Source organism: Oncorhynchus nerka, linkage group LG23, assembly GCF_034236695.1.
Source record: "Oncorhynchus nerka isolate Pitt River linkage group LG23, Oner_Uvic_2.0, whole genome shotgun sequence".
Lineage (NCBI taxonomy): Eukaryota > Metazoa > Chordata > Actinopteri > Salmoniformes > Salmonidae > Oncorhynchus > Oncorhynchus nerka.
Genome location: NC_088418.1, coordinates 19,791,556 through 19,817,920, shown reverse-complemented (window position 1 = coordinate 19,817,920; position 26,365 = coordinate 19,791,556). Strand labels below are relative to the sequence as shown.

Here is a 26,365-nt window from a genome sequence, read left to right as displayed (position 1 = left end):
GGAAAACCACACTACAGGCTGATCCAACTTTGATATAATGTCCTTAAAACAAGTCAAAATTAGGCTCAGTAGTGTGTGTGGCCTCCACGTGCCTGTATGACCTCCCTACAACTCCTGGGCATACTCCTGATGACAGTCTGTGGTGCAATGTGGCGTTGGTGGATGGAGCGAGACATGATGTCCCAGATGTGCTCAATTAGATTCAGGTCTGGGGAACGGGCGGGCCAGTCCATAGCATCAATGCCTTCCTCTTGCAGGAACTGCTGACACTCTAGCCACATGAGGTCTAGCATTGTCTTTCATTAGGAGGAACCCAGGGCCAACCGCACCAGCATATGGTCTCACAAGGGGTCTGAGGATCTCATCTCGGTACCTAATGGCAGTCAGGCTACCTCTGGCGAGCACATGGAGGGCTGTGCGGCCCCCCAAAGAAATGCCACCCCACACCATGACTGACCCATCGCCAAACTGGTCATGCTGGAGGATGTTGCAGGCAGCAGAACGTTCTCCACGGCATCTCCAGACTCTGTTACGTCTGTCACATGTGCTCAGTGTGAACCTGCTTTCATCTGTGAAGAGCACAGGGCGCCAGTGGCGAATTTGCCAATCTTGGTGTTCTCTGGCAAATGCCAAACGTCCTGCACAGTGTTGGGCTGTAAGCACAACCCCCACCTGTGGACGTCGGGCCCTCATACCACCCTCATGGAGTCTGTTTCTGACCGTTTGAGCAGACACATGCACATTTGTGTCCTGCTGGAGGTCATTTTGCAGGGCTCTGGCAGTGCTCCTCCTGCTCCTCCTTGTACAAAGGCGGAGGTAGCGGTCCTGCTGCTGGGTTGTTGCCTTCCTACGGCCTCCTCCACGTCTCCTGATGTACTGGCCTGTCTCCTGGTAGCGCCTCCATGCTCTGGACACTACGCTGACAGACACGGCAAACCTTCTTGCCACAGCTCGCATTGATGTGCCATCCTGGATGAGCTGCACTACCTGAGCCACTTGTGTGGGTTGTAGACTCCGTCTCATGCTACCACTAGAGTGAAAGCACCGCCAGCATTCAAAAGTGACCAAAACATCAGCCAGGAAGCATAGGAACTGAGAAGTGGTCTGTGGTCACCACCTGCAGAACCACTCCTTTATTGGGGGTGTCTTCTCTAATTGCCTCCTGTTGTCTATTCCATTTGCACAACAGCATGTGGAATTTATTGTCAATCAGTGTTGCTTCCTAAGTGGACAGTTTGATTTCACAGAAGTGTGATTGACTTGGAGTTACATTGTGTTGTTTAAGTGTTCCCTTTTTTTGAGCAGTGTAGTTTTGCCTGTAACTGAAAAACTGCCATACCACTGAAGATGCGCTCTACTTTGGCACCAAATCGATCTCGTTAGCACTCGCAGCACTCCATGTTTCCCAGGTTTACTGAGGTAGAGCCCTTTCTCTCCTCACCAGCCTCTAACTGCACGCTCTGAACGGGGATGTTTGTGATTGGCCAGTATGTGATTGGTCAGCGTCCTCTGTGCGTGTCGGGAGCGAATGACCGGAGTGTAGCATATCTCATTGGAGGAGGTACTGTAGTCTCGTTTCTGTTGTATTAATGGAGTGTCAAAGAAAGGAGAAAATCGCAATATTGATATTGCACATGTCAGATCATTTCGAGCTGAATTAAATTCATTGTGTAGACCTATCTCACACTCGCATACATTATGGTCACGGATACTCCCAAGTTATGCCGGCAGACTCGAATTAGCATAGCTGTAGACTTGGACATGTGCAGACTACTGGACCAGATAGGCAGACATCCGTGACCGTTTACAAAGTTATAACTGTTCCAGGAAGACTACTGTAACTTTTCTTAATTACCCATTGGCTTCGTTAGGTTCAACAAACAAAACAAAGTTCTCAACATGTTTGTTGAAGTTTGTTGACCAATGTCGATTGCTTCAAGAATGCTCATCGTCGGCATATGTCGAAGAAGGTATGGAATTTTCATGATCGTTATCGTACACCAGGTTCTTGCGGCTTGAACAGTCCTTTCAGTTTTCTCCTACATAAAAAATGCATAGAAAATTGATTCTTTGACCTATTCAGAGACAATGTGATATAGGTCATTGGTTCTTCTGCCTCATGCCTCAGTAAACAACAGTCCATAAACGATATCAAGATTGAATAGCCTGTTTGAACTCTGGATTATGCACAGTGTGTTCCTTATTTTAGTTGATGTGGAACAGAGTGGAAAGCCTCGGGTATCCATAAAATAAGGGATGCTTTTGAAAAAAATGGATTTCTCCACATGCAGAAGCCAGATCAATCCTGACTGCTAGGCCTAATTGTGCAATATCCTGAGATGTGATGTGCACTGACATATCATACAGATTTTCAAATAACCCATGACGGAGACTGCTCAGCAGGCAAGCTTCTCTATTCTGAATGTCCTTTCTTCAATTGATGTTGAACGAGGTAGATGGTAAAGATGTATAGATAGATAGGTGGACATTGGCTATAAGGAAGTGCACACCTGCAGGTGTGATCATCAAATGATTTTTTTTGTGGGGTGTTTGTTACATGCGCCGAATATAACAGGTGTAGAACTCACTGTGAAATGCTTACTTAACCAACAATGCAGAGTTATAAAAAAAGTAAGTAAAAAAAAAAATTAGCTCAATAAACTAAAGGGAAAATAGTAACGCAAAAATAATGAGGATATCTCTCTTTCTCTCTATGTATTGGTGGGACCTTAAATAGGGAGAAAAATACCTACCCATTCAAGGGTTTTTCTTTATTTTTCCTATTTCCTACATTGTACAATAATAGTGAAGACATCAAAACTATGAAATGACACACATGGAATCATGTAGTAGATTTGATTTTCTTCAAAGTAGACACCCTTTGCTTTGATGACAGCTTTGCACACTCTTGACATTCTCTCAACAAGCTTCATGAGGTAGTCACCTGGAATGCATTTCCAGGTGACTGCAGCTGTTTTTCATGGTTCGGGGGCTGTGGGCTGTTTTTCATGGTTTGTGCTAGGCCCCTAAGTTCCTGTGAAAGGAAATCTTAACGCTACAGCATACAATGACATTCTAGACGATTCTGTGCTTCCAACTTTGTGGCAACAGTTTGGGAAAGGCCCTTTCCTGTTTCACCATGACAATGTCCCCATACACAAGCGAGGTCAATACAGACATTTTTTGTCGATCAGTGTGGAATAATTTGACTGGCATGCTCAGAGCCCTGCCCTCAACCCCATCGAACACCTTTGGAATGAATTGAATTGAATTGGAACGCCGACTGCGAGCCAGGCTTAATCGCCCAACATCATTTCCCGACCTCACTAATGCTCTTGTGACTGAATGGAAGTCCCTGCAGCAACCATATGTATATAGGAACCATGAATTCTGCTCTGTGTCAGACAATTCTACAGGACAATGTCAGGCCATCTGTCTGTGAGCTGAAGCTGAAGCACAGATTCATCATGCAGCAAGACAACGATCCAAAAATCACACAAGTCTACATGAAAATGGCTAAAAAAGTAACACCATTTGATGTTTTGGAATGGTCTAGTCAGACCTAACCACAATTGAGATGATGTGGCAGGACTTGAAACGAGCAGTTCATGCTTGAAAACCCACAAATGCCGTGGAGTTACTGCAGTTTTGCATGGAAGAGTGGGCCAAAATTCCTCCACAGCGACGTGAGACTAATCAACAACTACAGGAAGCGTTTGGTTGGAGTCATTGCAGCTAATGGTGGCACAACCAGTTATTGAGTGTAAGGGGGCAATTACTTTTTCACACAGGGGCATTGGGTGTTGCATAACTTTGTTTCTGAAATAAATTAATCAAGTTTAATTGTTTTATTTGTTTACTCAGGCTCCCTTTATCTAATATTAGGTTTTGGTAAAGATCTGATAACATTTAGTATCAAAATATGCAAAAGTAGAGATCTTTTTCACGGCACTGTATCATGCCCTCTGAAGTGCGATCAACGTGGCAACCAAGCTATGTGCAGCTCAGTCATACAACACTAAGTGTTTGTTCAAAGAGAATGATATCTTCGTGATAGGTTTGATCATAGGCATTGTCACTGGCTATTTTCATAGCTACATCGCAACACTGTATCAGTGTTTCAAACCTCAAACTAGAATCCATTATTCTCACCTTGATACCTGATGCTTGTTGAGACCTTAGGCTTAGAGAGAAATGACACTTGTTGAGACCTTAGGCTGAGAGAGAAATGACGCTCGGCTCCGGGTCGTACAGGAAGGTCACCCATGCTTCAAATTCTAGAGGACTCCACTGTCGCAGCTCAATTTCTCGGATGGCTTTTTTTGTGTAAGCCATAAGGCCGCGAGATCTCTTGGGGGAAATTAATACAGCCTACGTCTCCCTAGTCTCCGGACCCCAGACCAAGTCTAAGACACTGTAATTAGCAGCCAAACGCTCAGGTGGAATTGCCAATTTTCCTCAGATGTCCGACCCAGGAAGACCAGAGACATATTACCAATAGGGGACTGATTTATGCCGCTACACACTTCAGACTACTTTCTGTCCTTGAGCAACAGGTGACTCCAACCCAATCATCTATTTCTTGCCAAGACCTCCATGACAAGGAGATCTCTTTGCTGTGTGGTGTAACTGACTGAACAATTGACCCCAGATATATACATATAATTGACCCCATTTATCCTCCACCCAGGGTGAGGAAGAATATCACGTTGAAATAATAATTGCGAAAATATCTATTTGTTCAACCAGGTGACTTTGTCATCATAGTTAGTGGAGCCCCTTTGATGAAAGGCAATGAGGAAGAGCGCGTTCATTGTTCAGTCCCTAAAACCTTATCTGAGTTATATAATTGACCCCAGATATACTGTGGAGATGTGCACTCTTTCCTCCACCCAGGGTGAGGAAAAATGCCTGGGCAAGTCATAATTACAGGTTACTCTGCTATTGTTGCTGATAATGGTAGTTGTCAACGAAAAGCCTCAGTGTTCACTTTTTAAGTCCCCAAAACCTGAGAGCGAGACTAGGTATCTAAATAATTGATGCAGCAGGAAGGAAGTCAGGGTAACACAAAAAAAACAGCTCCATATTGTGAAGAACTAATCACTCCCCCGGACAGACTGACTGACGGAGCTGCCTGTTGAAGCTTGCCTCTCGCATCCAGCCGTTGATGGAATAATGGCTGTCATCAATAACAAATCAAGGCTTTTTGTCTCCCAGAAGTTAACTTTAAACCTGGTGGCTCTATTTGGAGTAAAAAAACGAGCGTAATAATTGGATAAATATGCAGATGCCAGACAAACCCAGCCAATAGCTCGGAGCCCCAGCCTGTTCAAGTTTTAACACATTGCACATCCGTTAATAAGATGACTTATCACCTACAGCCCAAACTCTTAAATTAGGTTATTAGACTACCTCTATATGAGGGAGAGGTCTGATTACAGTAAGTCTTTAGGGTGGTTAAAGAGCGTTGGCATTGAGTGTGACAGTCTACAAGTGTTCATCTAGTTGAGTTCACCCAAGGGGTTGGTGCTCTCTGGATGGAGCACAGAGGTAGTTCATTGGCAGCTGAGTTCAGGGGAGGCCACAGTGGGTTAATTGAAACGACAGAAATGAGTCTCTTTGTGCAGACACCATTGTCATCTCTGTGGCCATGTAACCAAGGCCATCTTATTTATTTGATACTCATTGGGTTATTTTCAGCCCATTATTGGAAGTATGAGTCAGTGAATATGTTCTTCCCTTTATGACCAGATACTATCGCTGGCTATGTTTGAGATTCTTTCCCCTTTGTAATGAACTGTGTTGTTTGGTCCTTCCAATCCAATAATTGTTATATGTATTTTTTTTACTCAATCTGCAATTTTTAAACCATGATGCATAAAAATCGCTTTTGATTTTTTGGGGGGCGGTGTCCACAAACACTTAACTATGGTTTCAGTTAGGTTACACTAAAAGTGCATTTTTTTGTGGCTTTTTACAGCTTACTGTGTAGTAATCTACACGTATGGGTCTTTCTATAAACTAGTGTAGCAGTGAGGATTTCCTACACTGGACAACTTGTTACATCTGTTGATGACCTGTTGCACATTTTTTAAATATCATTGCATTAAGATATGTGGGGAATATAAACTCAGCAAAAGAAGAAACATCTCACTGTCAACTGCGTTTTATTTTCAGCAAACTTAACATGTGTTCATATTTGTATGAACATAACAAGATTCAACAACTGAGACAACCTGAACAAGTTCCACAGACATGTGACTAACAGAAATAGAATGCGTCCCTGAACAAAGGGGAGGTCAAAATCAAATGTAACAGTCAGTATCTGGTGTTGCCACCAGCTGCATTAAGTACTGCAGTGAATCTTCTCATCTACAGTACCAGATTTGCCAGTTCTTGCTGTGAGATGTTACCCCACTCTTCCACCAAGGCACCTGCAAGTTCCCGGACATTTCTAGGGGAAATGGCCCTAGCCCTCACCCTCCAATCCAACAGGTCCCAGACGTGCTCAATGGGATTGAGAGCCGGGCTCTTCGCTGGCCATGGCAGAACACTGACATTCCTGTCTTGTAGGAAATAGCGCACAGAACGAGCAGTATGGCTGGTGGCATTGTCATGCTAGAGGGTCATGTCAGGATGAGCCTGCAGGAAGGGTACCACATGAGGGAGGAGGATGTCTTCTCTGTAACGCAGTGTTGAGATTGCCTGCAATGACAACAAGCTCAGTCTGATGATGCTGTGACACACCGCCCCCAGACCATGACGGACCCTCCAACTCCAAATCGATCCCGCTCCAGAGTACAGGCCTCAGCGTAACGCTCATTCCATTCGATGATAAACGCGAATCCGACCATCACACCTGATGAGACAAAACCGCGACTCATCAGTGAAGGGCACTTTTTGCTAGTCCGGTCTTGTCCAGAGACTGTGGGTTTGTGCCCATAGGCCACGTTGTTGCCGGTGATGTCTGGCGAGGACCTGCCTTACAACAGGCCTACACGCCCTCAATCCAGTCTCTCTCAGCTTATTGAGGACAGTCTGAGCACTGATGGAGGGATTGTGCATTCCTGGTGTAACTCGGGCAGTTGTTGCCATCCTGTACCTATCCCGCAGGTTTGATGTTTGGATGTACCGATCCTGTGCTGGTGTTGTTACGTGTGGTTTGCTATTGCGAGGACCATCAGCTGTCCGTCCTGTCTCCCTGTAGTGCTGTCTTAGGCATCTCACAGTACAGACATTGCAATTTATTGCCCTGGCCATATCTGCAGTCCTCATGCCTCCTTGCAGCATGCCTAAGGCACATTCACGCAGATGATCAGGGACCCTGGTCATCTTTCTTTTGGTGTTTTTCAGAGTCAATAGAAAGGCCTCTCTAGGTGTCCTAATTTTTCATAACTGTGACCTTAATTGCCCACCGTCTGTAAACTGTTAGTGTCTTAACGACCGCTCCACAGGTGCATGTTCATTAATTGTTTATGGTTCATTGAACAAGCATGAGAAACAGTGTTTAAACCCTTTACAATGAAGATCTGTGAAGTTATTTGGATTTTTACGAGTTTCTTTTTTTGCTGAGTTTAGATATATTCAAGAAAATTCCCGATTTTATTGAAAACCATATGTTTAACCCTTTCTTATGGTTGGTGTCTTAACGGATTTGTCAAAAATCGTGTGACATAAAACATTACTTTTCTGTCGTTGCATTTATGCCTGTGTTAGTTGCCCTTTTACCACATATTATGCATTAATTAGTTCAATTAGACATTGAACCTTGTAAGAATCCTGGATCTATAAATCTGGTACAGTAGATGACAAGATGCACTGCATCATAAACTACCAACACAACCGTTGTAGGCCTGATCACCAACAGCCTATAGGGAGGAGGTCAGAGACCTGGCCATGTGGTGCCAGGACAACAACGTGATCAAGACAATGGAGATGATTGTGGACCTCAGGAAAAGGAGGACCGAACACGCCCCCATTCTCATCGACGGGGCTGTAGTGGAGCAGGTTACATTTACATTTTACATTTAAGTCATTTAGCAGACGCTCTTATCCAGAGCGACTTACAAATTGGTGCATTCACCTTATGACATCCAGTGGAACAGTAGTGCATCTAAATCTTTTAAGGGGGGTGAGAGGGATTACTTTATCCTATCCTAGGTATTCCTTAGAGGTGGGGTTTCAGGTGTCTCCGGAAGGTGGTGATTGACTCCGCTGGCGTCGTGAGGGAGTTTGTTCCACCATTGGGGGGCCAGAGCAGCGAACAGTTTTGACTGGGCTGAGCGGGAACTGTACTTCCTCAGTGGTAGGGAGGCGAGCAGGCCAGAGGTGGATGAACGCAGTGCCCTTGTTTGGGTGTAGGGCCTGATCAGAGCCTGGAGGTACTGCCTTCCCTCACAGCTCCGTAGGCAAGCACCATGGTCTTGTAGCGGATGCGAGCTTCAACTGAAGCCAGTGAGGAGCGGGTACAGAGAACTTGGGAAGGTCACCAGACGGCTCCCACAGAGCTTCAAGTTCCTGGTGTCCACATCACCAGCAAACTAACATTCCAAGCCACCAAGAAGAAGAGGGCACTCAAAACCTATTCCAGGTGCCGTTCCCCTCACAGCTCCGTAGGCAAGCACCATGGTCTTGTAGCGGATGCGAGCTTCAACTGGAAGCCAGTGGAGAGAGCGGAGGAGCGGGGTGACGTGAGAGAACTTGGGAAGGTTGAACACCAGACGGGCTGCGGTTCGTTCTGGATGAGTTGTAGGGTTTAATGGCACAGGCAGGGAGCCCAGCCAACAGCGAGTTGCAGTAATCCAGACGGGAGATGACAAGTGCCTGGATTAGGACCTGCGCCGCTTCCTGTGTGAGGCAGGGTCGTACTCTGCGGATGTTGTAGAGCATGAACCTACAGGAACGGGCCACCGCCTTGATGTTAGTTGAGAACGACAGGGTGTTGTCCAGGATCACGCCAAGGTTCTTAGCGCTCTGGGAGGAGGACACAGTGAAGTTGTCAACCGTGATGGCGAGATCATGGATAGATAGCAGATGTTTGAAGTTGGTGAGGGAGATAAAAGTCTCCAACTTCAGCGATTTTTGCAATTCGTTCCAGTCACAGGCAGCAGAGTACTGGAACGAAAGGCGGCCAAATGAGGTGTTGGCTTTAGGGATGATCAGTGAGATACACCTGCTGGAGCGCGTGCTACGGATTGGTGTTGCCATCGTGACCAGTGAACTGAGATAAGGCGGAGCTTTACCTAGCATGGACTTGTAGATGACCTGGAGCCAGTGGGTCTGGCGACGAATATGTAGCGAGGGCCAGCCGACTAGAGCATACAAGTCGCAGTGGTGGGTGGTATAAGGTGCTTTAGTGACAAAACGGATGGCACTGTGATAAACTGCATCCAGTTTGCTGAGTAGAGTGTTGGAAGCAATTTTGTAGATTACATCGCCAAAGTCGAGGATCGGTAGGATAGTCAGTTTTACTAGGGTAAGTTTGGCGGCGTGAGTGAAGGAGGCTTTGTTGGATGAATAGAAAGCCGACTCTTGATTTGATTTTCGATTGGAGATGTTTGATATGAGTCTGGAAGGAGAGTTTACAGTCTAGCCAGACACCTAGGTACTTATAGATGTCCACATATTCAAGGTCGGAACCATCCAGGGTGGTGATGCTGGTCAGGCGTGCGGGTGCAGGCAGCGAACGGTTGAAAAGCATGCATTTGGTTTTACTAGCGTTTAAGAGCAGTTGGAGGCCACGGAAGGAGTGCTGTATGGCATTGAAGCTCGTTTGGAGGTTAGATAGCACAGTGTCCAAGGACGGGCCGGAAGTATATAGAATGGTGTCGTCTGCGTAGAGGTGGATCAGGGAATCGCCCGCAGCAAGAGCAACATCATTGATATATACAGAGAAAAGAGTCGGCCCGAGAATTGAACCCTGTGGCACCCCCATAGAGACTGCCAGAGGACCGGACAGCATGCCCTCCGATTTGACACACTGAACTCTGTCTGCAAAGTAATTGGTGAACCAGGCAAGGCAGTCATCCGAAAAACCGAGGCTACTGAGTCTGCCGATAAGAATATGGTGATTGACCGAGTCGAAAGCCTTGGCAAGGTCGATGAAGACTGCTGCCCAGTACTGTCTTTTATCGATGGCGGTTATGATATCGTTTAGTACCTTGAGCGTGGCTGAGGTGCACCCGTGACCGGCTCGGAAACCAGATTGCACAGCGGAGAAGGTACGGTGGGATTCGAGATGGTCAGTGACCTGTTTGTTGACTTGGCTTTCGAAGACCTTAGATAGGTCATAGATGACCTTAGATGTAATTATTGTAGCCAATTTTTAAATTCTACTGCTCCCTTATAATTATCCGTAATTTCATTTTTGATCCGATTTTGTGAGAGATGTGGCCACTTTTGTTAGTTAAGATATCTCAGTTTGGATGTCGACCCACCACCTCAAGCTCAACATCGACAAGACAGAGATGCTCTTCATCCCGGGGATGGCCTGCCCGCTCAAAAACCTCTTCATCAAGTTTGACAACTCCACAGTGTCGCCCTCCCAGAGTACAAAGAACCTTGGCGTGACCCTGGACAACACCCTGTCGTTCTCTGCAACATCAAAGCAATGAGGTTCATGCTCTACAACATCCGTAGAGTACGACTCTACCTCACACAGGAAGTGGCGCACGTCCTCATCCGGGCACTTGTCATCTCCCGTCTAGACTACTGCAACTCACTTTTGGCTGGGCTCCCCGCTTGTGTCATCAAACCACTGCAACTTATCCAGAACTCTGCAGCCTGCCTGGTGTCCAATCTTCCCAAGTTCTCCCAAGTCACCACGCTCCTCCGCACACTGACTTCCAGTCGAAGCTCGCATCCACTACAAGACCATGGTGATTACCTACGGAGCAGCAAGAGGAACTGCCCCTCCATACCTTCAGGCTTTGCTCAATCCCTACACCCCAACCCGAGCACTACGTTCTGCCACCTTCTCTTGAACCTCCCACTCAGTCCAGTTCAAGCTCTTCTCAGTCCTGCCACCCAAATGGTGGAACCAGCTTCCCCCTGAATCTAGAATAGCAGAGTCCCTGAAACACTACCTTTTCAAAAACTATCTTAAAATATCCCCCTCCGCAAATGCATCCAGCTAGTGTTTAGAGTCACTAGCTTGATGTAGTCATTGGGTGTTAGGAATATGGGATCAAATACCTCCCACTTTTGACGACTTGAATATTGTCCAAATACTTATGACATTATCAATTTTTTTATACCTTTTTTATTTAACTAGGAAAGTCAGTTAAGAACAAATTCTTATTTACAATGACTGCCTACCGGGGAATAATGGGTTAACTGTCTTGTTCAGGGGCAGAATGACAGATTTTTACCTTGTCACCTCTGGGATTCGATCCAGCAACCTTTCGATTACTGGCCCAATGCTCTAACCACTAGGCTACCTGCCGCCCCAAAATGAGGGGGACTAGATATTTCAAGTACATTTCTAAACGGTAAAAAATAAATGTATGAAATACCCTAAAATAAAAAGTGACATTCTAAACTGTCGCTTCATATGAAACATTTGATCTCAAATTCAAAAAATGCTGGAGTAAAGAGACACATGTAAAATGGTAGCTTCACTGTCTAAATGCGTACGAAGGGCAATGCGCATGGAATGACAATACTAAGTGTTGAGTTATTTTGGTAGCAGCTAGTGGGGTGCATGAAGTCAGATATGAATCATACCATGGTTGTTTGTCAGCCTTCACCATATTGTACATGTGCAGTCAGAACATTAGTGAGCTCCATACAAGGGATTGCGTTGCCTTTTCTCACTAGTGCAGCTGTGTCGTGTGTTTTAGTATGTACATGATAATTGTTCCAGTTTGAGGGTAATTAACATGATCACAAACCTCTAATCGACCTATAAGCCTCACCTCATTAGGCAGAGAAGTGCATGATGGGATGTGTGTTTTTTTATAGGACCACTGCAATGTCCTTGCCTGCGAACAGTCTTTAAATAGGGACATTATTTGAGCCCACTGCCGGTACCGGTGGCACTATGAACAAACAAGTCGTATTGATGACTCCGAATTAGGTCTTAATCCGTTGCCTGAAGCGAGTCGGCTGGTGACCAATCCTGTTTTTGCCGTGGGTGCTATCTAATGCTATTATTTCTTGTTCCCAGAGGAGCTGGGATAAGGCCATCGGTGAGACCGAAACTCAACACACACTCCTCTCTGTGGGCTTTGCTTCTCATTATTCCTCTGCTGTGCCCTAGTGGAAGGTTGAATTAATGAGTCTTTGATCAAGCTATTGGGAAGTAGTGTGTTGGATGCTCTGAGGCTGGCGGCTTTTGTAGAGGTTCGCTTTGAACTGAACAGTACGGTGTACACACTCACACTCCCCGATGGCTCAGGAGGAGCGAGGATCGAAACCCCAGACGTGTATGCATTATTCAATCATCCACCCCTGTGTACTGTGGAAAGTGCCAAGGCATATAGGTGTGTGTGTGACGTATTCCAGACGACTATTGGGTGGGTGGGCTGTGTGTGTGTGTGTGTGTGTGTGTGAAATCAAATCTTCCATGGGTAAACTGAGACATCTCCAGTGACGAAGTCTAGGAGAATTGTCCTTCCCTTCCAGTTACTATCCACTCAAAATTCACACCTCAAAGGAAACTGTCCACTGAGTCACAGTTGCAGCCTTGGAGAGTCTTATCTCTTTAGCAAGATTTCTTCAGGCCTTTTTTCAATTTTGAAGGCGTTGTTTATTTTTTGCCCTCTGCCCCCTTTCGTTATTTGTGTTACTGCATTCAATTCATGCCCTCATTCCAAATGTTTCTGAGGGAATGCGGTCACCTTTATCATTCCACAACATCCCCGTTCCAAAAGAGTGAGATCCTCCAAGGACTTTTTCTATCGTCTTTCTGTTTTGGTGAACACTGGGGTGTTTTGACGCCAACTGAACGTCCCCACTCGGAGTTGAAGGCTGACTCACTGAACACAGCAGATAATAATTTCCACTAACTGTGGCTTCCTTTTTGCTTCTCCCTCAGGTGATGTTGGCGGCGTCCTATTGGTCGTTGCTGGCTCCGGCCATAGACATGGCGGAGGATTCGGGGAAGTACGGCTCGTTTGCTTTTGTCCCCGTGGCGGTGGGCTTCGCCCTGGGAGCGGCCTTCGTGTACCTGGCTGACCTCATGATGCCTGCTCTGGTGAGTCCTGCTGCAGCCTCCCGGTGAGGATATTTCTTCACACATACATAGCACTCTGACATGCCATGTCAAACACAATAGCCTAAAAAATTGGCCTCAATACACTGTTTAAATTGTGCATAAACCACAGGTAATATAGGCCTACCTGTTGGAAATGTGGTATAGGCAGTACAGGATAAGGGATGGAGGGAGAGAGGTAAGTTATAAGCCACAATTTGCTGGCCTGGTCATTCCAGACAGTAGTGCCGTGAGAGTGGTTTGAAGCCCATTTAAGTGTAATCACTCAGGCAATTACAGGTTTTCTGCTTCACCAAGTCACAACAACCTATTTTTTACATGGCAGTGTATGCTCCCATTTAGATGGGAAATTAGGTTACTTGATGCTGTTAAATACAGTGGTTTCCATTCTGCACTAGCTCAGTGGGAGTACCACTGATCAATTTATCAAAAATGTAAGCAGGATGCAGTTGGTGGTCAATTGAAGTAAGCTAAACTGAAAGTATGCCATTTGTTAAACTACATCCTAACACCCCACATTCTTCTACAGTGATTAGACATAATCACAAATCATTACAGTGGTCCTCACCATCTTCTCCTTTCCTCTCCTGCTGCTGCTCCTTTTTCTCCACCTCCTCTACCTCCTGCTCCTCCTCATCTCCTCTAGTTTCCCCAGTGTGGACAGTGGGAGGACAGAGCAGTGTAGAAATGGGGAGGGGGAGATGTGGGGTCTTGGCGGGGGGCCAGGGTGCCCCCATTGGGGGTCGGACCGGGTTGTTTGGACAGCTGCTGGTGTCACTTTTACTGGCTCCTAAGCAAACACTGGGCCCTGAATGAGAGAGGGAAGAGCAGAACACTAGAGAAGGCAGTGCTAGCCTAGCAGCAGCATCGCCCGAGTCTGTCAACCCCTTGCTGAACCCCTTCAACCTGGTGATAAGCACTGCCCTGTTCCTGGAACTCTCTGCATCTATCTCTCTCGCTTTCTCTCCCCTATCAAAGCTACAGTTTCCCTAGTCCCGGTCTTTTGCGTGCCGGCAGCGTCTCTAGGATAAGGGGAAACAAACGTCAGGAGGTTGGGTGACGGTGGAGCAAGCTGTTGCAGGATTAAGTGTCATAGGACCAGGCACAGTATCTCAGTATCTGAAGGCAAGCTCTTTGTCAGGGAGATGCTACTGACTTAACTGGACCTGGTCAAACAATAGCTAGGCCTGCATCTTATTCTCAGGCTATTTTGTGTATTGCACATCTGCTCACCTCTGCACACCTCTCCTCTCTAAAAGAACATCCTTCTAGACTTGATTAAGCTATCCAGCCAGGTAGCTGGGTTGACTGGAGTTTCTATGATGTTAGCTTCTTATCACACCTGTGTAATAAGCACACTAATTACCCCATGTCTAGTGGTATCCATGGCAACCTCAGCTGTGCACAAGTTACAAATCGGGTCACAGGATTTTGCCCCTCACAATGGGAGTGTTGCATCATGGGAGATAACATTAGTTCCCATCCACAGCAAGGGCTGAGTGTAACAATGCCAACATGTTCAGCCCCTCAAACAGATGACATCTTCCATGTTTGCCGTCTCTCGGGTGCCTGTCTCTTCTGAAAATGAATGGTCAGAATGTTTAGGCCAAGTCATTGTTGCCCGTATTTACGATAGTACCCTGTTGATCACCGTCAGTGTTGACTTTCAGAATATTTATACCCCAGCGTTTGATGAATACCCATGACTACACCTAGAGACCACTGAAAGCTTCTCCTTTCTCTTGCAACACATTATCTGGTCATTTATTTGAAAGGAAAATTGAGATCTTAACCAACTGTTTTTTTACGACATTTTTTACACTCATAGCATTCAATACAAACTGTAATCCATGAGCATACAACCTATTAATGGATAAGAGCAACACATAAAAACAATTAAGAGTAAAAGAAGATGTACATCGATCATGTCCTGTAGTCTTAAAGTGACTCATTAATCAATGAGCAGAAATGTGGGATTGTTGACTTCATGTACTGTTCAGTTCTACACTTTGTTATGGTCAGTTTGTTTTGGCTGCGATGCTCTTGCCTGTCGCTTTGGTTCGAGTCAGGGGGGTAGCCAGTCTCTGAAGCTGACAGCGAAGTCGATGCAGAGTTGTGTCTGGTCTTTCATGAAGCCAGGGTCGGGACAGGGTCTGAAGTGCCTCAATATAACTGGATTATTCTCCTAGGATGGTGCGCCATGCTCTCTTTTGAATATGCTCCAGGTCATCAGACTGGGCCTGGGTCAGTGAGCTGTGCCATGCTGGAGCGGGATTCTCCAGGGTGGGGTGTACGTTGCATGTGGAAATGCTCATCTGGTCTTCCTGTGACAAATCAAACCTTTTTTTAAGGCAGTGAAGGAGAAGTTTTATGTTGCGCTTGGTTACCATAGTAACAACCTGCTCGCCCCATTGCAAGTCCTCCTGTACAATTACCCCTAAAATATTCACACTATCACACACTTTGAGATTCTGGCCCTCGATCCGGAGAGGCAGGATTCAGTAACATTCTGCTTACATGAACCCACGTGTCAAAGTTTCAGGGCCTGCTGCGGTGTGCTGATGTTTCCTGTTGTGCAGGTTGTTACTATGGTAACCAAGCGTGTGGACCAGGTTTAGATCGTCAACATATTGCCACCTATTGTCAACATCCCGGGCTACACTGTCTATGACCGCAAGGAAGATGAGAGGGACGTTCCTTGAGCCACACTGCCCGTCAGTCTGAGAGACTGTCTTGGTAGCGTACCTGTTGTTGGCTGCTTTGAGGGCAGGTCTGACACCCAGTTGGATTAGGCATTCAATGGTTACGGTGTGGTCGATTTTAAAAATAAATAAATTGTCAAATGCCTTTGGGAAAAGTCAGTGGTGATGAGGGTGGTTATGGGATGTCTGATTGCTTGTATAAACAGTCCAGGAGGGTAACGAGTGTGTGGGAAGATGATCTTTCTGGTCAGCTTCCAAACTGTCTTTCTGGTCAGCTTCCAAACTGTCTGTGGTCTATGTTGGGTGTTATGTCTTCTTTCATCCAGGTGGCAGCGACGTTCTCAGCAATTTTGGTGGTTGTGGTGTCCGGGATAATGGCCATAGCTAGTTGACCAACGGAGGGTGGGTCTTGGGGATGGGCAGGACTGTGGCTTCTTTCCACTGGGAGGGGAATTCAGAGGGGGTCCTTTTTTCATTCCAGCCACCTGTTTGTCTGTGCCACGGTTTTGGGTTTTCTTTTTTAAGATGAGCAGTCAGTCTGGTTATAATAAAATATCTTTCACGACGGATGGCTTTTAGCTTGGTAAATTGTCCTGGGTTCTTGTGGGTGGTGGTCTGGATGTGAATTAAGTTTTGCTGGAGTGCATTGTTTAAAGTTCACGGCCACTCAGAGGAGAATTTATTTCCAACAATAGTTTGAATATCCCGGGAGTTACGACCTGCTCGCTTCCCTTTCCGGCGTCTTCTGGCATCCTCTGGCAACGACAAAGTAATGGGTGTCCGCATCTTTTGGAAACTTCCTAAGAATATCAGTGAGTAGCTCTGGGATATTGAAGCAGGTTGATGAAGTTGGTTTAATTGTCCAGGTTAGCATTTTCGGGATAGGATTTCAGGATATCTACAATCTAGACTTGATAAGCTACATTAAGTTTGAAGTAAAATGTGTACACACAAAAACAATTTAAATATTAAATTAGCAGGAGTAAATAACCCAAGGTTGGCAATCACGGAACCTAAAGATAAAGATGAATAAGTAACATCTGAATGAAAAACACACAACTTGCTTTGTTAGCCTAGTTGTCATATTAAAAATGAAATGTAAACATCACTCTTGTGGGCCCTAGTATAATGTCATGCAGTGCAGGTGTGGCCATTAGGTCTATAACAAACAGCCATATGTTCTGAAATACCAAGGCTCTCAGCTCTGCAGGACTCCTGGTGAGGAGGCAGGCCCTCAGCAGAGCTACGGATGGGCCCGGTTCCAGCCACAACCTCAGAGGGACACAGCGGGTTACCGTGGTTACAGAACCCTCAGTAAGAATTGGCCGTTTTCAGAAGACAATCCTAACAAGAGAGAATGTATTTGTGAGAGGAGTAGGTTGACTATAGTGCTAATTATTGTGATGGGGATACCCTGAGATGAGGTGTTGCTTGGATAGCCTGTAACATAATAGGGACATTTCAACAGGTTTGTTTGTGGAGGCTAGATAGGCTTGATTAATTTCATGAAATGGTAAAACTGACCTCATTACTAAACTGTGACCTGAATTAATCAGCCTGTTTTAACACAGCAGGCAGTGCTTGCTTCCCTGTCCACCCCTAAAGGACGTAATGAGCTCTCCCATCTGACTCCATCAAAGGGCCGGGTCACTTGGAACGACAGCAGGGGTGATGGCAGGTCTGCTTGCCTATCTGTCTCAGCAGCTTTTTCATACTGTGGCCAATAGGCATGGTGTTTAATTCTGTTTGTGCAGCCATGGATGAGAATTGCAGACACTTTGGGGGAACAGGGAGAGGGAGAATTAACAGCAGACTCATACATTTCCTCAGTGAAAACAATGCACTGAGCAAATATCAAATTAGCACACCCTATTTGACAAACAAACAAACCAAACAACAGCAAAGTCTTCCGGTGCTTTGTTGATTTAAAAAAAGCTTTTAAATCAATTTGGCATGCTATACAAATAGATGGAAAGTGGTGTTGGGGAAAAAAAGCTTACAACATAAAATCAATGCACACAAGCAACAAGTGTGCGGCTAAAATTGGCAAAAAACACATTTATTTCCACAGGGTCGTGGGTTGAGACAGGGATGCAGCTTAAGTCCCACCCTCTTCAAGATACACCACCGTTCAAAGGTTTAGGGTCACTTGGAAATGTCCTCGTTTTTCAAAGAAAAGCATATTTTTTGTCCATTAAAACAACTTAAAATTGATCAGAAATCAGTGTAGACATTGTTAATGTTGTAAATGACTATTGTATCTGGAAAGGCAGAATTTTTATGAATATCTACATGTGTACAGAGGCCCATTATCAGCAACCATCACTCCTATGTTCCAATGGCACGTTGTGTCAGCTAATCCAAAGGCTAATTGATCATTAGAAAACCCTTTTGCAATTATGTTAGCACAGCTGAAAACTGTTGTTCTGATTAAAGAAGCAATAAAACTGGCCTTTAGACGAGTTGAGTATCTGGAGCATCAGCATTTGTGGGTTCGATTGCCGGTTGAGGACTTGTGAGGCGTCTGTTTCTCAAACTAGACACTCTAATGTACTTGTCCTCTTGCTCAGTTGTTCACTGGGGCCTCCCACTCCTCTGTCTATTCTGGTTAGAGACAGTTTGCTCTGTTCTGTAAAGGGAGCTTGTATGGCAATTTCTCACATGTAATAGCCTTAATTTCTCAGAACAAGAATAGACTGACGAGTTGAAGAAAGGTCTTTTGTTTCTGGCCATTTTGAGCCTGCAATCGAACCTACAAATGCTGATGCTCCAGATATTGCCTCTTTAATCAGATCAAGTTTTCAGCTGTGCAAACATAATTGCAAAAGGGTTTTCTAATGATCAATTAGCCTTCTAAAATAATAAACTTGAATTAGCGAGCATCGTGTGTCATTGGAACACAGGAGTGATGGTTGCTGTTAATGGGCCTCTGTATGCCTATGTAGATATTTCCAGCTTCCAGCTTCCAGTTTCCAGCTACAATAGTCATCGACTTTGTATTTCTGATCAATTTGTTGTTCTTTTAATGTAAAAAATGTGCATTTCTTTAAAAAAACAAGGACATTTGTATGTGACCCCAAACTTTTGTGTGTGTGTAGGTAGATATTGGTGAGGGCACTTGAACAGTCTGCAGCACCCAGCCTCACCCTACTAGAATCTGAAGTCAAATGTCTGTTGGCTGATGATCTGGTGATTCTGTCTCCAACCAAGGAGGGCCTACAGCAGCACCTAGATCTTCTGCACAGATTCTGTCAGACCTGGACCCTGACAGTAAATCTTAGTAAGACAAAATAATGGTGTTCCAAAAAATACTTCCGGCGCCGACAGAGATGGCCGCCTCGTTTCGTGTTCCGAGGAAACTATGCAGTATTTAGTTTTTTTACGTGTTATTTCTTACATTTCTTACATTGGTACCCCAGGTAATCTTTTATTACATACAGTCGGGAGGAACTACTGGATATAAGAGCAACGTCAACTCGCCATCATTACGATCAGGAATACAACTTTCCTGAAGCGGATCCTGTGTTTTGCCCACCACTCAGGACAATGGATCGGATCCCTGCCGGCGAACCAAAACAAAGACGCCGTAAAAGGGGCAGGCTCTGGAGACGGGCACATCGCGCACCGCTCCCGAGCGCACTACTCGCTAATGTCCAGCCTCTTGACAACAAGGTTGATGAAATCCAGGGGTCGCATTCCAGAGAGACATCAGACTGTAACGTTCTTTGTTTCACGGAAACATGGCTCACTCGAGACGCGCTATCGGAGTCGGTAAAGCCAGCTACTTTCTTCACGCATCGTGCCGACAGAAACAAACATCTTTCTGGTAAGAAGTGGGGCGGGAGGGGTATGCCTTATGATTAACGAGACATGGTGTGATCATAACAACATACAGGAACTCAAGTCCTTCTGTTCACCTGACTTAGAATTCCTCACAATCAAATGTCGACCGCATTATCTACCAAGAGAATTCTCTTCGATTATAATCACAGCCGCATATATTCCCTCCCAAGCAGACACATCGACGGCCCTGAACAAACTTTATTTGACTCTATGGAAACTGGAAACCACATATATCCTGAGGCTGCATTCATTGTAGCTGGGGATTTTAACAAGGCTAATCTGAAAACAAGACTCCCTAAATTCTATCAGCATATCGATTGTGCTACCAGGGCTGGTAAAACCCTGGATCATTGTTATTCTAACTTCCACGGCGCATATAAGGCCACCATTGTTACCGTTCCCAAGAAAGCTAAGGTAACTCAGCTAAACGACTACTTCCCTGTATCACTCACTTCCGTCATAATGAAGTGCTTTGAGAGACTAGTCAAGGACCATATCACCTCCACCCTACCTGACACCCTAGACTCACTCCAATTTGCTTACCGCCCCAATAGGTCCACAGACGACGCAATCGCAACCACACTGCCCTAACCCATCTGGACAAAGGGAATACCTATGTGAGAATGCTGTTCATCGACTACAGCTCAGCATTTAACACCATAGTACCCTCCAAACTCGTCATCAAGCTCGAGACCCTGGGTCTCGACCCCGCCCTGTGCACCTGGGTACTGGACTTCCTGACGGGCCGCCCCCAGGTGGTGAGGGTAGGTAACAACATCTCCACCCCACTGATCCTCAACACCGGGGCCCTACAAGGGTGCGTTCTGAGCCCTCTCCTGTATTCCCTGTTCACCTACGACTGCGTGGCCATGCACGCCTCCGACTCAATCATCAAGTTTGCAGACGACACTACAGTGGTAGGCTTGATTACCAACAACGACGAGACGGCCTACAGGGAGGAGGTGAGTGCCCTCGGAGTGTGGTGTCAGGAAAATAACCTCACTCTCAATGTCAACAAAACAAATGGGATGACTGTGGACTTCAGGAAAGAGCAGAGGGAGCACCCACCTATCCACATCGACGGAACAGTAGTGGAGAGGGTAGTAAGTTTTAAGTTCCTCGGCGTACACCTCACGGACAAACTGAATTGGTCCACCCACACAGACAGCGTGCTGAAGAAGGCTCAGCAGCTCCTCTTCAACCTCAGGAGGCAGAAGAAATTTGGCTTGTCACCAAAAGCACTCACAAACTTTTACAGATGCACAATCGAGAGCATCCTGTCGGGCTGTATCACCGCCTGGTACGGCAACTGCTCCGCCCACAACCGTAAGGCTCTCCAGAGGGTAGTGAGGTCTGCACAACGCATCACCTGGGGCAAACTACCTGCCCTCCAGGTCACCTGCACCACCCGATGTCACAGGAAGGCCATAAAGATCAAGGACAACAACCACCCGAGCCACTGCCTGTTCACCCCGCTATCATCCAGAAGGCGGGGTCCGTACAGGTGCATCAAAGCTGGGACCGAGAGACTGAAAAACAGCTATCTCAAGGCCATCAGACTGTTAAACAGCCACCACTAACATTGAGTGGCTGCGGCCAACATACTGACTCAACTCCAGCCACTTTAATATTGGAAAAATGTATGTAAAAAATGTATCACTAGACACTTTAAACAATGCCACTTAATATAATGTTTACATACCCTACATTACTCATCTCATATGTGTATATACTGTACTCAATACCATCTACTGCATCTTGCCTATGTACATATTCTTCATCCCTTTACACTTGTGTGTGTATAAGGTAGTTGTTGTGAAATTGTTAGGTTAGATTACTCGTTGTCGGAACTAGATGCACAAGCATTCCGCTACACTCGCATTAACATCTGCTAACCATGTGTATGTGACAATTTTTTAAAATTTGATTTGAAAAGGTCCAGTTGCCAGGACCACACATACAAATTCCCTCTAGACACTGTTGCCATAGAGCACACAAAAACTATACACACCTCAACCTAAACAGCGCCCCAGTTAACTTCCACAAAGTTGTGAACGATCTGAGAGACAAGGCAAGAAGGGCCTTCTATGCCATCAAAAGGAACACACAATTTTACATACTTATCCTCCATGTACAACGTAAAACAACAAATAATGCATGCAGAGCAGAATTAGGCTGGTATCCGCTATTGATCAAAATCCAGAAAAGAACCCCAGGACAGCAACACAATTGGACCAAACTAAATCATGAGAAAAAAGATAATTGCTTGACACATTGAAAATACATTTCAGAAAAACTGAGCAAACTATGATGCTATATGGCCCTAAACAGAGAGTACACAGTGGCAGAATACCTGACCACTGTGACTGACCCAAAAGGAAAGGAAAGCTTTGACTATGTACAGATTCAGTGACCATAGCCTTACTATTGAGAAAGGCAACCTTAGGCAGACCTGGCTCTCAAGAGAAGACCGGCTATGTGCACACTGCCCACAAAATGTGGAAACTGAGATTCACTTCCTAATCTCCTGATGACCATATGAGACACACACGATTACACAGACCCACAAATAATTCAAGGAAAGTGCAGCTTTTTTGAGGTCATTGATAAAGTAGTCTACAGTACTACTGCCAAGAGATAAGCTATAGGTGTACCTAATGTTGGCGTCCCCTCAAAGCCTAACATTGAAGCCTACCTTGCGACAGAGCTGCAGGAGTTGTGACCCGTTTATGTTGTCGTAGTTGTGCCAAGGGGTGCATATGGGGGAGGGAATGCTGTCACCTCCATGTATAGTAGGTGTGTTTGTCCCCATCTGTGCTGAGGGTGTCAGGTTCTTGTCCAGTTCTGGAATTTAGTTTGCCACAGACAGGTACATGTCCTTGGGCCTGGACATGATTGATTTCCCCTTCCAGGATGGAAAAGCCGTCTTCATTAAAGTATGGGATTCTAGTGGGGGGATATATAGTGTTGAAGTCAGAAGTTTACATACACCTTATACTAATACATTTAAACTCAGTTTTTCATAATTCCTGACATATAATCCTAGTAAAAAATCCCCGTCTTAGGTCAGTTAGATCACCTCTTTTTATTTTAAAAATGTGAAATGTCAGAATAATAGTAGAGAAAATGATTTATTTCAGCCTTTATTTCTTTCATCACATTCCCAGTGGGTCAGAAGTTTACATGCACTCAATTAGTATTTGGTAGCATTGCCTTTAAATTGTTTAACTTGGGTCAAACGTTTCGGGTAGCCTTCCACAAGCTTCCCACAATAAGTTATGTGAACTTTGGCCCATTCCTCCTGACAGAGCTGGTGTAACTGAGTCAGGTTTGTAGGCCTTTTTTAAAACTTTTTTGTCCTTAAGCAATTTTGCCACAACTTTGGAAGTATGCTTGGGGTCATTGTCCATTTGGAAGACCCATTTGCGACCAAGCTTTAACTTGCTGACTGATGTCTTGAGAGGTTGCTTCAAGATATCCACATAATTTTCTTACCTCATGATGCCATCTATTTTGTGAAGTGCACCAGTACCTCCTGCTGCAAAGCACCCCCACAACATGATGCTGCCACCCCCGTGCATCACGGTTGGGATGGTGTTCTTCGGCTTGCAAACCTCCCCCTTTTCCTCAAAACATAACAATGATCATTATGGCCAAACAGTTCTATTTTTGTTTCATCAGACCAGAGGACATTTTTCCAAAAAGTATGATATTTGTCCCCATGTGCAGTTGCAAATTGTAGTCTGGCTTTTTTATGGCGGTTTTGGAGCAGTGGCTTCTTCCTTGGTTAGCGACCTTTCAGGTTATGTTGACATAGGACTCGTTTTGCTGTGGATATAGATACTTTTATACCTGTTTCCTCCAGCATCTTCACAAGGTCCTTTGCTGTTGTTCTGGGATTGAGTTTCACTTTTCGCACCAAAGTACGTTCATCTCTAGGAGACAGAACTCGTCTCCTTATTGAGCGGTCTGACGGCTGCGTGGTCCCATGTTGTTTATATTTGCATGCTATTGTTTGTACAGATGAACGTGGTACCTTCAGGCATTTGAAAATTGCTCCCAAGGGTGAACCAGACTTTTGGAGGTCTACAATTTTTTTCTGAGGTCTTGGCTGATTTGTTTTGGATTTTCCCATGATGTCAAGCAAAGAGGCACTAGTTTGAAGGTAGGCCTTGAAGTACATCCACAGGTACACTTCCAATTGACTCAAATGATGTCAATTAGCCTATCAGAAGCTTCTAAAGCCATTACATCATTTTCTGGAATTTTCCAAGCTGTTTAAAGGCACAGTCAACTTAGTGTATGTAAACTTCTGGACCACTGTCTGTCTGTAAACAATTGTTGGAAAAATGACTTGTGTCATGCACAAAGTAGATGTCCTAACCGACTTGCCAAAACTACAGTTAACAATACATTTGTGGATTGGTTGAAAAACGAGTTTTAATGTCTCCAACCTAAGTGTATGTAAACATCCGACTTCAGCTGTAGGTGGAACACAGGAGGAAATTGATCTCGGTTTAAATAATTTCCTTTTGAATTTCTAGCCAAATGTAAAATGTTCCTGTTTTGAGTGAGTTAGTTATGAGTTATACCAAAATGGCATACCCCTGAGTCTCTTCCCTGTGTTTCACACCTGGTAGTTTGATGGATGGGACTACCAGGTCTCTGTAACCTGGAGGGTCTCCTCTATACCAAGTTTCTTGTAGGATGACAAACCCAATTTTGAAATTCCATCACAGTAGTGAAGAACAAACACCATTGTGAATACAACCCATTTGTATGTTGATTTATTTTCCCTCTTATACTTAACTATTTGCACATAGTGACATTTGAAATATCTTTATTCTTTTGGAACGTGCTTTAGCAGAGCGAGAGAAAGATAATTTTTTTCTGTTTTGAAGATGAGGTCTATGTAATAACTGACGTTGTTGTTTCTAATCTTAATGTGTCTAGTCTGTTAGTTATGATGGGTTGAATGGGTGTGTTTAGTGATATTGCACACTCAACAGTCTACCTTAGACGTTCGCTAAGAGCCGTGGTTGTTAACCTGTTTCTCTCTAGGCTCTTTTGTAAAGCCTTTATTACCAGTGAGAATCGTTAATGAAAGCTTCCATTTTCTCATATCTCACTCCACTCAGCCCAGGTTACACACACCACTCATTACTGCTATGAGACACGGACACACACTCGCACTTAGATGTGGATACGGGGTGTCCTTTTAAAAAGTCTTACTTTACTTTATCTGATTTAAAGGCCTTAAGTCTTAAAATGTCTCAAATTCAATTTTCAAAGTTCTTAAAGAATGTGATTGCGATGACTACAGGGTTTTCATTACATTGTGCCGCTGCATAATTGTTACAAAAAAAGAAAACTTCAAATAATACTCGAGGCCAGGGCTCAACAATAAAATTATTGGACGTGCAGAATATAGATATTTCACGCAAAAATATATCACGCAAAAATCACCATGTTAAACAATTAGGCCAATCCGATCAGAATTGGATCCGACGCAATGTTTTGCATACTGTCCTCCCAATCTCTGTAGAGCGCATCAGAGTATAATTATTGTAGGCCTGCATTGACAGGCGTGAGTGATCTTTCAAGCGAGATGTGGTGTTTGAGATCAAAGCGAGCCTAGCCGGGTTTGCACATTTGTTGAGAATTATTGCTTTTGAGTTATTTGCCCAGTTATAGCACATTTTTGGTCAGCAATGAATATCCTGGAAAAGTCATGGTGTTTGCATCACTTGCGTGTGGGCCGTTGCCAGAGGAGAGTGAGAGGAGAGACATTTGTGCAGCAGGTAAAATGTGACCGATCGCCTTGATTCGGTCTTATGTAGCAAAATTTGAAATGGTGTTTTTTACATTTGATAAAAGCAGAGACCCAGAGCTACAAAATGCATTTGAGGAACAATGGGAAAGTAATTCTGATTTGAAAGTTGATGAACTTGTAACCTCACTTTTGAGAAAATGGCCTTTAAATGTTTTGGTACCTACATGAGAGGCATTCTGTGTCTACACCTATTCAGCATCGTTCACACCCTTTTAAGCTTTAGCCCCCACCCAAACTTACACCATTTTACTTGCTCTAGCAGAGCTGGTTAGGCTGTTCATGTTATCCAGAGCTTTGGTGACTGTAACTGTGCTGTTGGTAACAATTTAATTATGCTTTTTCTGCTGACTTTTACTGACACCGGCCATTTTCAATGAGTGTTGGGCGTTCGTAAATTCATCAATTATTCTGTGCTCTTGCACACTCAGACGAGAGTGCTCTCAAATCGGAGTAGATGGCCAGACTGAATTTACAAACGCATCTGAAATGGTTACTTGCACACTGGAGTCTTCTTTTGTTAAGACATGTAGCTAGCTATTTAGGTAAACAATGAACCATAATCCCAACTCATGATGTTACTACCCTGCATGAATCTGCAGTTGTCTAACCAACCAGGTTCAATGTTAGCTAGCTAACATTAGGCTGTAATTTAGCAATGCAAATGGCTCTGAGTTAACAATTTCGCTAGTTAACTATTTAGCATGCGTTAGTGTTATTGTCATGTCTGATGTCCTAAAATAACTTTACACCTGCACTTGTGTATGACCAGGGGCG

The 26,365-nt window shown here is 44.8% G+C and overlaps 1 protein-coding gene across 2 annotated transcripts in view; it reads left to right on the top strand.

Annotated features, from left to right (window-relative positions):
• Positions 1–26,365, top strand: part of LOC115106415 (zinc transporter ZIP11-like) — a 136,074-nt gene that overhangs the window by 9,364 nt on the left and 100,345 nt on the right. For both annotated transcript variants that reach the window (XM_029629128.2, XM_029629127.2), the window contains exon 4: positions 13,037–13,195. In XM_029629128.2, the coding sequence (XP_029484988.2) occupies positions 13,037–13,195 (159 nt within the window). The remainder of the gene's footprint in view (positions 1–13,036; positions 13,196–26,365) is intronic.